General features: G+C 40.1%; 1 protein-coding gene across 1 annotated transcript in view; it reads right to left on the bottom strand.

Annotated features, from left to right (window-relative positions):
* The window catches only part of RRP15 (ribosomal RNA processing 15 homolog), a 46,288-nt gene extending 45,068 nt beyond the window's left edge, over positions 1 to 1,220 (bottom strand). The window contains exon 1 of the mRNA XM_081224016.1: positions 1,046 to 1,220. Within this exon, the coding sequence (XP_081080142.1) occupies positions 1,046 to 1,190 (145 nt within the window). The 5' untranslated portion in view covers positions 1,191 to 1,220. The remainder of the gene's footprint in view (positions 1 to 1,045) is intronic.
* Positions 1,221 to 14,216: the final 12,996 nt, after the last annotated feature.

Here is a 14,216-nt window from a genome sequence, read left to right as displayed (position 1 = left end):
CATTAGATAGGGCGGTCAGGGACAAGTCTCGCAGACAAGGCATTGAATCAGAGACTGAAGGAGTGAGCGAGAGACAGCCATGCAAGCATCTGAAAAGTATTCTAGGCAGTGAAACCAGCAAGTGCAGAACCCATGGTGTGAGAGTTATGTTTAACATGTAAAACAAACCACGGGATATCAATGTGGCTAGTGAGGGGCAGAGCAGAGTGGCAGATGATGAGAGAGATGCCTGAGCTAGATCATACACAGGCTAAGGACTTGGGATGTTATTCTGAGATGGGTAGCCACTGGATCATCTTGAGCAGATAACTGACATGATCTGAGGTACATTAAAAAAGAATAGGTCTGGCTGTTACAAAGCTCTAGGTAGTACAAAGGAGCGATCACTGGGCAGTAGTAAGTCAGGGGTCGTCTGCGAACCGTTTAACCTAAAAAGCTAGTGCCAAGAAAGATGGTAAAGAGTAGGAGCATGGACACATCATGGTTGAAAGCCTTAAAATATATTTCCTTCCTTTCAATAGCAAACGTCTCTGAGAGAGAGAGTTATCAACTGCTACTTTTATTTATTCTACTTTAACCACCTACTCTTCTTTCATTTACTATCTCATCTCTAACTCCCCAACAGATGCACGCACCTACCGCACAAGAAAATTCAAGTATACCATCCTTCTTCCTCTTTCGGCCTTTTGCTCCTTGCTCCATATGAGAACGAACTCATTCTTGTAATTTCAAATATCCCCCTTCCTTTCGTCCCTCGCTACTGTAAGCTTCTTTTCGCTGCTATAAGAAGCAGCAGTTTCATCTGTTTTAATTACAGAGACAATAAAAATGTCTAATAAAAGAACCTGGAAGCTTTAACACGCAACAGGGACCCTTCCCTGAACACCACTTTCCCAAGCCTTCTCAAGCAGCCAAAGTCGCGCCTTCGCCATCCTGAGGAGACGAAATTCGGGCGGCTAGCGGCAAATGCGTTCGCATCCTCTGCTTCCCGCAAACTCATGCCGGCCTTTCCTCTGAGCAGCCAAACTCAGCCCTAGTACGTTACCTTCATTATCGGCAGCATCTTTGTCCTTCTCTTCCAGCTCCGATGCTGCAGCCAGGGATACCATTTTCATCTTCCCCTTCTTCTTTAGTGAATTTTTCAGCTTTTTCCCCGCACTCACACGTGACTCTCGAACGGCCGCCGCCATGATTCCTAACCGGAAGCGTCCCGTGAGCGTTGCGTCCGGCGGTAACACAAGAGACTTCGGCATCTAGTTCCGGTGATACAAGGTTCCGGGCCGGTGCCATTTAGCCGGGAGTTCTCGGGCTGGAGGCTCACAGTATGGATTGGAAAGAGGACTGATTGGTTGTCTTTACGTGCTATCTGCTCCAGTAAAAAACAATAATAATAATAATAAAAATCAGTGAATATACGTTCTCAGCCGACTCCTCTGCCAGCTCGCCCTTGTCCTGGTCCGCCGCCCCACTCTGACCCCAATAGAATATAATAGAATCTCGCTTTCTTCCCTTGGGTAGCAGGTGTGAAGGGTTCCAGCCCCCACCCCTCCCTCCCACGTAGCTCCGCCCCGCCCGCTCAAGGCGCCCAACCGCGCGGTGTAGACCGAGAAAACAGCAGCTTTGCACTCCGCGAGCTACTCCTGCTTCCCTCCCGGGGCCAGCTTCTCCCTGAGGTCAGCCTTTGACACCAGCTTTCCCAGCCCCGCTTTCCCTCGAGGCTGCTCCCACAAGCTGCCCCTATTTCCTTTCCCTAACTTGTCGGCTCCTGGATAATAAGGACCATATATCATTCACTACCCTACCCCCGAGGCCAGCAACGGAGGAATAGGAAGCAAAACATATTTTTGGAAGAAATGAATGAATGAATGAATGAATACAACCATTCACAAAGTTAATGAGTCAAACGGATAATGTAGCAAACTCTTACATCGTGTTCCATCGGCCAGGCGTAAAGTATTTCCCTAAGCTTAGCATTTTCCTGGAAGAGCATTTCTTGTTTTTCTTTAAAACCCAATATTTCTAAAGAGGGAGGGGGCACACTTCTTCTTTGGGTGCTGTTATCTCTCTGCTCCTTTTATCTGCTATTACTATCTTCTTTAGAGTTCTCTTCACGTCTTACTAGCCAATCCCTTGTTATTCCAATCCTCTGTTAAAGTTAACAATTCTGTATATTAAGCTTTCCGAATCAAATTACTAAGTGGTTTCCATCTCCTGATTGGCCTTAACTGATACAAAGATCAGTGTTGTGATGGAAATATTATCAGTACCCAAATACTGTCCCTACCAGCCTGCAGCACCATTAAACCGTTCCGTTAAGGTTTAGTCATTTTTAGAAGAGTGAGGGTACTCAGAGTAGAGTTCCTTGTTAAAATGCAAATATTTATAGGGCGATAACAGATGAAATAATTTCTTCTGGATGATTTGTTGCAGCTTGGCTGATGTGAGTGCATTGAAGAGCTTTGAACTACTGGACATGGAACAGATGAGAAGGAGAGGGAATTGCACAGTGTATCCAGAGCAGGGGGCACTGGGTCTGCAAGGTCTGCATGCTCTGGAAAGATATTCTGGGTTAAGTTATAATTCTTGGGTTCTCTACAGAGAAAGGAATCTATAAAAGGAGGGTGTAAAGAGAAAGAAGATATCTCAGGATCATAGGGAATACCATCAGTGTTGCTATGCGGGAAGGCACAGGAAAGAGGGATCAGGATAGAGAGTTACGAGAAGAGCAATGCTAGGTCTCTAAACACTAGTGGGACACATTCCCCAAAAGAAGTGATTGTCATCAAATGTGGACTCACAGGAAAAGAAATCATAACTATTTAATTGATTTGTCACTTTAACAAGAGATGTAAAGGAAAACTTAAAAAAAGAAAAAAAAAAGAAATGATGTACTATATTCTTGAAAGACAGATCAAATTTTCTAAAGCTATTAATTTATTCCAACAAAAGTCCCATTGGAAAGTTTGGGGAGAAGAAAGGAAAAGAGCAAAGTCTTGATAAAATAATTCTAAGCTTCAAAATAAGTAAATGATAATAATATTTTTTTTAAAAAGAGGAGTCTTGAGACAAAGCTTGCCTGTTTAGATATTAGACTATACTATACATAAAGCTACAATAATTAAAATGTACAGATCAAAAGAAAAAATAAGTGATAATGAAACAAATTCTAGAATGTGTAGAAACTTAAAATATTATGCAGGAACTATCACGAGGAAAAGAGAGAAGAGAAAAATTCTGCAAAACTTATTTTAGTAAAATTAACTGTTTAGTGAGAAAAGAAATTAGAGGCTCACATCTTACCCTAAAATTAATTCCAGAATTAAATATACAATAAATATAAGGAAAAAAAAAGAAGTGCAAGTCTGATTTATTGGATTGTAGAAACAACTTTCCAAGTTTAAAATCGATGGAAGTAATTCTGAAAAAGAGAACGATAGATCTAATTATATAAAAACCAAAAACTGTGTATCTAAGAAAATGACCAAAATATAAAGGTAAATAGAATGTGAATAAGACAGAAAATCGATTTTGAGATGACTACATAAAGAATTCATATGACTTTCACATCTGGTCAAGGTGGAGTAACAGGGAGCAAATTTATCCTCCCACATGAAACAAAAAATAGACAAAATAAACAGAGCAACAGTTTTCAAGAACCAGACATTAGATAATGAAGGATAATGACCAATGAAAGATGGGAAACAAACTAGGTGATCCCATGATCTCCTCAGCATACTGCTTGGAGAAAGTTTCCAGACCTGGGCACAGAGAGAGGGGATCGAAGCTGAGCCTGGAAGACTTTTCAAGTTGGAAAGATACAGCTGAGAGTCAGGGAAGACCAAGGCAACTAAAGTTAGCAGGATAGAGTACCAGAGAGAAGAGAGGCAACTCAGGAGATCTGTGAAGAGGCTCCCTCAGGGATTTAGGTCAGTACTGATCAACATATACATGTGAGAAACTACCCAAGAACCACCCAAAAGAATTAGAGTCAACAGCTACTTATGCACATGTGGGACTGAGAATAGTGACTATTCCCACCAGCCAGACTAGCAAAATCTCACAACTCACAGGGTATTGGTTAGAGTATCTATCAAAAATTTAAGGGTATGAGATTTTATCTTATTTGCAAGGTAACAAGAAGCCTGCCAAAATTTCATTAATGCTGGTAGAAGACACAAGACTTTTGGGTAAGAGAGGAAGGACAGTTTATTTATTATTCAGAGCAATAGCAGTAGCAAGAGTATCAGCAATTTTTTAGACAATTCTCCGAGCCCCACCACAGAGTGACTCAAAAAGAGCTAGATAACATTTGCCCATGCAATGGGTTGACTTACAGGAGAGGGGCTTGAGCTATTTACAATAACATCAAAAACCACAAAATACTTAGGGGTAAAAGATGTGAAAGACCTATATGCTGAAGACTACAAAGCATTGCTTAGCCAAAATTAAAGAATATGCAAATAAATGGAGAGATCTACCATGTTCATGGATTAGAAGTTGCAACATTATTATCAATTCTTCCCAAATTGATCTATAGATTCAATGAAATCCCAATCAAAATTCCAACAGACTTTTTTTGTAGAAATTGAAAATCTGATTCGAAAATTCATATGAAAATTCAAAAAAACCTAGAATAGCAAAAAAAAAAAACAAATGAAAAAGAAGGACAAAGTTGAAGAGTTAGCACTACATAATTTCAAGACATTATAAGCCTACAGTTATTAAAATGGTATAGTATGGCCATCAAGTAGACAAATAGATCAACTGAACAAAGTAGAAAGTCAGGAAATAAAAGTACACACATATAGATACACTTATTTATATACTGATTCTATATATATATATATATATATATATATATATATATATGCTGATTTCTATATATATATATACTGATTATATATATATATATATATAATAGATATACTGATATATATAAAGAAGAAAGATCTAAAATCAATAATCTAAGTTTCTACTTTAGGAAACTAGAAGGAGAAAAGCAAATTAAGTCAAAGTAAGCAGAAGAAAAGAAATAATAAGTGTTAGAGCAGAAATCAATAAAATTGAAAGGAGGATCTCAATAGAGAAAATTGATGACACCAAAAGCTGCTTCTTTGAAAAGATCAATAAAATGGATAAGCCTCTAGCCAGGCTAAGCATAAAAGAACTTCAAGAAGTTCAAAAATTACAAATATTAGAAACAAAAGAGAGGACATCACTACAGATCCTATTGTTGTAAAAAGTATAATAAAGGAGTACTGTGAACAACACTATGCCCACAAATTTGATAACCTAGATTAAATGGACCAATTTCTTAAAAGATACATTTTCCCCATATTCACACAAGAAGAAATAGACAATCTGAATAGGCCTGTATCTCTTAAATAAATGGAATAAATAATTAATAACCACCCCCAAACAGAAAACACCAAGCCCAACTGCATTCACTGTTAGGGACTGAATTGTGTCCCTAAAGTTCATAAGTTGAAACTCTAACTACCAATGTTATTATATTTGGAGATAGAGTCTTCAAAGAGATAACTGAAGTTAAATCAGGGTCTATGGGTGGGCCTCAATCCAATAGGACTGGTGCCATTAAAAGAAGAGGAAAAGATACCAATGATGCATATACACAGAAAAGGTGGCCACTTATAAACCAAAGAGAGAAGCCTCAGGAGAAACCACCCCTGCTGGCACCTTGAAGGCTCTAGAACTATGAGAAGATAAGCATATGTTATTTAAGCCACCCAGTCCGTGGTATTTTGCTACAGCAGCCCTAGAAAACTAATACTCCCACCCTATACATGTCCTTCATTTTAGTAAGATAAATTGGATCATTGTTTAGGTCAGTTTATGATAAGTCAGGTTTTCAGTTCTTTACATCCAAAAAACATTGCACTGGATACACTACATGACCTTGGTCAAGTTGCTTTACCTTCAAAAAGGTAAAGGTGTTTCCATATCCTCATATTAAAAATAAGGGAGCTGCACTAAATAAACTCTAAAAATCTTTTCAGCTTACATTTCTAAGCCATTATAGAATAAATTTCCACGTAGACGTTGTTTTCCCAAACCATCCCCCCTTCGTTCAAAATCTAAGATCCAAGACTGATATGCAAACTTTTCCTAAGTTATTTAATAGCAGTAATCTAAAATTAATAGTAATAATAATGATGATGCTGATGATGATGTTGATGATGATGGTGATAATGTCTGAACTCTGTGTTTTTTTAAAGTAGTAACAGAGTGGAAAGAATATAAAGGTGAACATAGATTCTCCTGTGTAGAAAGGCTCTGAACACAGCAAAGTAGAGAAACTTCCTTTGTGGGAAAAGAGGACTCGCAGAATTTAGATGCCAATGAGTGTATGGCTCTGTGTCTCCTCTGGAGATTGACTAGAAATTCCTAGGAATGATCTTTCATGTGAGTCACCTTAAGGCTTTTGAAATCCATTAAGGAGCAGCTAACTAGAGCTCCATTCCCTCTCCAACCAGGTAGCTTTGCCCTCTAAAGAAAAAGTGGAACTACCACCAAAACCCCAGCATTTCAGACTCCTGTTCATATGGCTGTTTCTGAATCTTATCATCTTTATTTTAAGGACACATGTTTCTGAATGCTTTGGAACATCCTTAAAAAGAGGATAACTTTCCTCTTTATCTTTACTCTCCTCTGGCACTGGACTTCTGCCGGTGATATAATTAAGACCCAGGCAGTGGCCTCATTATTCTTAACCAGACTGAGGTAATGTTTGACTGCCTCTTGAGAAACATCCCTGTAAACAAGAAAGGGACAGATTACATCATCCGGTTGGTGTTAAGCAATGAAGCAGGAGAATACTGGCAAGACTAACAGGCTTTATTTCATTTGAACAAATTACTCTTGGACTCCTGGTCTCAGGGCCTTCATTAGTGACACTGGTACTATCATGCATCAAGAAGGCATATTCCACCTTGCATAAAGTCTTTCCATTAAACACTCACCTCCCTACGGGAGTTAACAGTCTCTTAGGCAATATTCATCAGCCATGGCAAGATTTGCCCTGGATTTTTGAATGATCAAGCAACCAAAAAAGAAAAGTGGGCTACCTCGATCTTTCCAGACTTTCAGATTCTCATTTCTACTAGTGTAAAGTGCATCCGGAATTGTATACAAGGAACTGCCACTTCCTTCCCATGGTGACAGTTGAACCCAATCTGTGTGTCCTTAATAGACCAGCGATACAGATGGAAGAGGTCTTAAGAGCTCGGCCTTCTTATTACATCCTTCTGAAATTGAATGGCTTCATCATCCAAGACAAGAGACTATTTGTCCAGTGGTAAGGCCCCAGGGTCCAGCCTTCCTAGACATGCCATCCATTCATTCATTCACTCATGCATCCATCAAATATTTAATGAGCCCTTACTATGTGCCAGGTTCTGTTTTAGGCATTAGGGATTCCTAACAAAACAGACAAAGTCCTTGTTCTTATTGAGGCTTGCATTCTATGTGTGTGAGACAATAATAAATAAGTAGATAAAAATAAAATGAATAGCTGCAGATAATAGTGTTAGAAAGGTAATAAAACAGCGTCATGTAATAGAGAATGATTTGGAATAGGGTGATGGCTGGAGTGGGTTACCTTAGATAGAGGTCAGAGAAACTCTAAGGGGTGACATTTGAGCTGGGATATGAATGGTGCAACTGAGATGGCCATGTGACAATCTGGGGGAAAATTTTTCAGGAGAAACCAGGTTCCTTTGAGGAACAAAAGCCAGCATGAATAAAGCATAGTGAGCAGGGGAGGTGTAGGACATGCTGAGATAGAGGGTTAAGAAGGGCCAGGTTAAATATGTCCTTGTAGGTCATGGCAAGGCCATTCAACTTTGTGCCAAGAGAAATCGGGAGCCATGGTACTATTTTATGTATTCTTTTCTTTTTTTTTTTTTTTTTTTTTTTTTTTTTTTTTTTTGCGGTACGCGGGCCTCTCACTGTTGTGGCCTCTCCCATTGCAGAGCACAGGCTCCGGACGTGCAGGCTCAGCAGCCATGGCTCACGGTCCCAGCCGCTCCGCGGCATGTGGGATCTTCCCGGACCGGGGCACGATCCCGTGTCCCCTGCTTCGGCAGGCGGGCTTAAACCACTGCGCCACCAGGGAAGCCCAATGGTACTATTTTAAACAGAGTAATAACAGGATCAGAACTCATTTCTCAAAGACCCTTTTAGTTCTGTTGGAGAACACGTGGGTCAGAGTGTCAATGCACAGACCAGTTAGGAGGCTACTGTAAAATTCTATGTGAGAGATCATGGTGGCTCAGACTGGGGTGGAGATAAATAAAAATTGACATATTAAGGCTATATGTTAGACATGGAAAGAGTTGTTAATGGTTTGGATATAGGATGTAAGAGAAAAAGAATTAGAAATTATGCCTAGATTTTTGATTTAATGGCTAGGTGGATCATGGTGCCATTTGCTTATATGGGGGAGGCTGGGAAGAACAGCTTAGTAGGAAAAATCTATTGTTTCTACTTTGACTTATTAGGTTTAAGATTTTAACATCTAAATCAAGACGTTGAATAAGTACTTGGATCTCAAGAGAGAAGCCAGGGATAGAGATACAATGTATAAAATTTGATAGCATATGACATCAATTTGGTGGGTTTTAACACCCAGGTATTAAAACCTGGAGCAGGTTTTCCAGGCAGAAGACAAAAAGGAGGCTACAGTCCAGGTGGCAGGAACTCCAGTATTTAGAGATGAGTAGACAATGCATGAAAATGGATAGCCAGAAAGTAGAAAGAATTAGGAAATTAAGAAAGCAAGAGAGAGAAGTGTTTCAAAAAGGAGGCAAGCATCATCTTTGTTAAATACTATTGTGAGGTCAAGATAGGTGCGGATAAGATTGTATTCATAGGGTGTTTTCAAAGTAGAAATTTCCACTCTGATCTCATCTATCTTAGACGTTTGTGAGTGGTCACGGTGGGAATGCCGCTCAGGGGAATATTTTCATCATCTCATTCAGGCTGAGAGGGAGGGATGGTGACCCTTCCACAGAGGAGAGCCAATGCTGAGGTTCAGGGAGGCTCAGCCAAATACAAACCATGGTCCTCACACCCCTCCCCCTGCCACACCTCCTCTTCCCTGGGATTCTCCAGCACATACTAAGACCTGCTTACTCCCAGAGGACACTGGGTAGGGCACCTCTCCTGAGTCTGGTCAGCACTAGTGGTCTGTCATCCTTCCTGTTCGCAGACTGAGGCTCCTCTACTGGTCCTATTTGGCAGACGTGACAGTCTTTGAAGTCTACACTGACACGACCAGAGGCTTTGCCACCAAGACCAGCAGCCAGCTGGGCACCCATATCTCCTTTGGCTTACAAAGGGCACTCTCATTGCTTGGCTGTGCCAGGAACTTGAAACCCAGCTTTGCGGAGCCCCATGCAGCCCTCGGCTCGGGCAGCCCTGAGTTCTCTGGTGAGCTGCAGCCTGAATCCTGAGCTGCTTTATGGTGAGAGGAGAGACTTCCTTTGAGTAAAACCGATCAGGTGGCCTGGACCATTTGGTCAGGCTTCTCACATGGCCATGGGAGGCTAAGATTTCCAGTGCTCTATTTACTGAGCACTTGTTATGTACCAGGCAATGTAACAGGTGTTTAAGAGCCCCAGTTTACAGATGAGGACATTGTGGCTCAAAATATCATGTGAAATACCCAGAATCAAGATTTCAACTCTATCAGTTATTATGTATTTTGAGTCTCTGTTACTTGGTATGTACACATGCAGGATTGTTAATGTCTTCCTGGTGGATAAATCCTCTTACCATTATGTAATGTCTGTTTGCCTTTAGTGATTTTCTTTGCTCTGAAGTCCACTTTATCTGATATTAATACAGTCTTTCTTCTTCTTCTGTCATGTCTTCCATCATATCCACTCTACTATTGAACCTATCCAGCCAGGTTTTTATTTTGGCGATTGTATTTTCCAGTTTTATAAATACCATTCTGTTCTTTAAAAAAATAACTTAGTTGTTTCCTGAGATTTTCTAGCTTTTCATTTGTTTCAAGAAATTCATAGTTACTGTTGAGGCATTTTAAGATGGCTTTTTAAAAAATCTTTGTCATAGTTTTAACATCTGATTCATCATGGTCTCAGAGTCTATTGATTGTCTTCTTGCATTTAAGGTGCAAATTTTCCTGGTTGTTACTATAACAAGTGATTGTACTTAAAAGTATATAGTAACAACCAAGAGAAGTAGAACTCATTCATGTTGTTTAGTAGTTTCCAAATGCAGGTGTCAGCTCAGCTCTCTGTTGGGCACTGCTGATACCAGGGAAGGGAGGAGTGGAGATCTGACATGAGCTTTTTGGCTGCGGGGGCCCTACTGACACGAGGCTGCACCTCCGCCCCCCTCATTATGCCTTGTTCTGCCTCTTTGCTGCCAGATGCGGGTGGAGGTGCAGCTGTCTGCTGGGCTCTGCTGACACTGTCCTGGTGAGGGAACCAGAGCACCACTTGGCAGAGTGGAGGAGGGAAGGCAGTTCCTCACTCAGCCTCTGACACCGTTTGGCAGGCATCAAAGCCCTGCCTACTTCCATCAGGCAGTGGGAAGGAAATCAGCTCCCCATTCTTTGGATACCCCTGGGCAGGAAGACTGGTGCACTATTGCCTCCTTCTGTGGGGCAGATAGGAGTGGACTGAGGTGGGAGATCCACTTCCTACCGAGAGATAACTCCTATTCCAGAATAACTAAATCCAAATCTCTGGGGATAGGACATTAGCCCTGGTATTTTCAACAAGCATTCCAGTTCATTCTGATACACAGTGAAGGTGAGAGCCGTGAGTCTATGTGGCTGCTGAGGTCACCAAGGATGGGAACAGTGCTAAAACCCATAATGAATAAGGTGCTGAGATTGGAGGATGACAAAACAAGTTGAGTGAGAGCAGATGTTTCAGGAAGATGTGGTTTTAAAAAAGGAGAAGCAAGATGGGCAAAGAGGAACAGGAAGAATACTTTGGCTACTTCATGTGCAACAGGAAAAAAAAAAGCAGCCTCCCTATGAGTGATTTCTAAGGTCAGTCGAGTTTCAGTTGAACAGGAGATGAAAGAAATCCTGAGGGAAGAGCTTGAAGATGTAGGGAATTTGCTGATGACAGGTTTTGGTTGATGTAGGGTGGAATAGAGGGTTTGAGAGGACAGGGAGTAGAGTGAGTGGATCAGATCAGAGGTTTTCCAAGCAGCATTGGACAAGTGTCTGGGTGAAAATGGATGATCCAGAGGTTTCAGATGGTGAATTGTGGGAAAAAGGGAAATGCAGTAATGATGGAGTTCATCTGATCGTCAGCCAGTGAAAGGAGCAAAATTCAGATACAGCTCAGAGTCTTTCTTTGGCATCTGTCTATGGGCTCGCTGAACAACTATGAAATCCTGTAGCAATCTAGGCAAGGGGTGATCTCACCTGGGAAAAGTGGTCCGCTGGCTTGAAGGTGACCCTTTTTCACAGTCATGGCATTCCTTTGTTGCTGGAGTAACTACCCGTTCCCAGTCCACAGGATATTTCCCTTCTCCCTTTTGTTACTTAAAGGTATTCCCTCCCTTCCCAGCAGCCCTGGGATATATAATCTCTTGGATTGAATTCATGATTTTACAGAGACGTGAAGAGTAACAAATTTCAAACAGCTTGTTGATCACCCTATAAGTCTCAGGTTCAATAAATTACAAAGGCCTGGTTATCTGCTTGCAACTCAAAAGAAGGGAGGAGTCTAGAGAGAAAAACTTAATGTCTCAAAATTATTATCCAGAAAATATTTCGTTCAGGCAAATTTAATTGGGAACCTTCCTTACTATAAGGCATCCTCATAGCACCTACTGGGGTCTGAAATTTTCTTATGTATTTGTTTATTTCATTCAGTCAAAAAATATTTATATGCCAGACACTATCATAAGTGCTTAAGATACAGCTAAGAACAAGACAAACTAGGACATTTCTTCTTATGGAGATTATATTCTTATGGGACCTAGTGAACAAAAATCCCATCAACCAGTCAAGAAATAAACAAGGAAAATGTCAGCTAAAGACCCTCTTGTGGATCTTTGATGTAACTCTTACCATGTATGGTAAATGCTGCAATTTGTCCCCTTTCTAGAACTTTAGGTGTTGCCTCAAATGAATAGGTCTAGGCAAATCTTGCCCATTTCCTCCTCTTTCATGCCTATTAAGGTATTATGTTATTACTATTAAGGTATTATTATTAAGGTATTACATGCACTAAAATTGACGAATTTTAAAAGTGTAGTTTGATGAGTGCTTGTACAGAATCACGTCACCACAATAATTATGATACGGCATCGTCTCCTCACCCTAAAGTCTTCTCGTGTCCCTTTGTATTAGACCCCTTCAATCTACCACCAGCCCCCTAACAACAATTGAGCTCCTTTCTGACACTCTAGTTTTGCCTTTTCTATAATTTCGTATAAATAGAATTGTACAGTGCATAGTCTTTTGTATTTAAGTTCTGTCTATTTTTATTGATTCTCTAATTGTAATTTCATTAGCACCACCCCACTGATTCAGGAAAGTTGACCATATTCAGCTTTATCTGTAAAGATACAATGTTTGTAAAGTAGCTATTTTAAAGCCGCCACCCCCCATTTTTGTTATTGCACAATAAAACACTGCAGGCAAATATTCATATAATGCCAAGTGCTATGAGATTGATGGTAGGAATTTTATGGCTGCTATTCCTAATCTTCCAACTTGCCCTACAGGGTCACACACACAAAAGAATAAGAGAGCATTTGAATGCTGTAATATAATATCCACCTCTCCTGTGCTTAGCAAAAAGCATGTAAATTTTTGGCATAACAAGCCAAAGTCATCAATATGTGGATAAAATTTTGAGAAAAATATAAGTTAAAACTGGGGTGACTTCTCAACTCACGTAGATTTGCTAAATATTTCTATGGTTTCAAAAGGGAATTGGTTGTATTTTTTACAACAAAATTAATCAAATTTTACTGTAAGAATTTTGGAAAAGATGCATACAAAGAAAAAAAATTTACATTTATGTTTAAATATAATTTGGATCAGAGTTTTATATACTACTTTTCCACTAAATATTATGCCATAAGGATTTTTGTCACCAGATTTTCTGCTGTTTCACTGCACTAACTACCACCAGCACTGAATATGCTTTCCTCTCAGTACCTGGAAGGGATGCTAAGCACAGAGGACTGATGCTGTTACCCTACAGAGTTTTTTGGTGTTTATTTCTTATTGAATTTAGGGGTATTTAGTTACACTTGCTGGGTTCAAAATATGGGCTCCGCATGTGGCATAATGCACCACTCAGACCTCAGGCTTCTTTGTCTTAGAAAGCAGGGATTCTGTTTTCTGAATCTCTGATTCACAGATGGGTGATAACAAGAATCTTGACATTTAGACAATGGAGAGATTTGTCTAGCCTTTCACTCTTGTTCTGAACTCTTGCTGCCCAGCCATGTGAGAAGAACATTTCTATTTTCAGAATGATCCTGGACCTGGGCAGTAAAGGATGCCAATATGCAGTGAGTCTGGAGAGTGAGCTCTCAAGTTGAGAAAGAGATGAGGGATGAATCACCAAAAGACAACCTCCCCTTTCTTAGCAAGGAAATTTGTTTTTCTGTTGCCTCTCATGGTCATATGAAGTCATGGAGGATTAAAAGAAAGCATGTGATCTTGTGGATTCTTTTTATTTTGTTTCTGTTTTATTTTTTTATTGAAGTATAGTTGATTTACAATGTTGTGTTAATTACTGCTGTACAGCAGAGTGATTCAGTTATACATATATATTCTTTTTTTGTATTCTTTTCCATTATGGTTTATCATAGGATATTGGATGTAGTTCTCTGCGCTATACAGTAGGGCCTTGTTTATCCATTCTGTATATAAAAGCTTACATCTGCTGACCCCATCCTCCCACTCCATCCCTCCCCCAACCCCCTGCCCCTTGGCAACCACCAATCTATTCTCTATGTCCGTGATTCTGTTTGTGTTTCATAGATAGGTTCATTTGTGTCATATTTTAGATTCCACATACAAGTGATATCATATGGTATTTGTCTTTCTCTTTCTGACTTACTTCACTTGGTATGATAATCACTGGTTGCATCCACGTTGCTGCAGATGGCATTATTTCATTCATTTTTATGGCTGAGTAATATTCCATTGTATATACATACCGCATCTTCTTTAACCATTCATC

Source organism: Mesoplodon bidens, assembly GCF_964165515.1.
Source record: "Mesoplodon bidens genome assembly, chromosome: 2".
NCBI lineage: Eukaryota > Metazoa > Chordata > Mammalia > Artiodactyla > Ziphiidae > Mesoplodon > Mesoplodon bidens.
The sequence above is the reverse complement of the archived record's forward strand: the minus strand, read 5'-3'. Positions and strand labels throughout refer to the sequence as shown.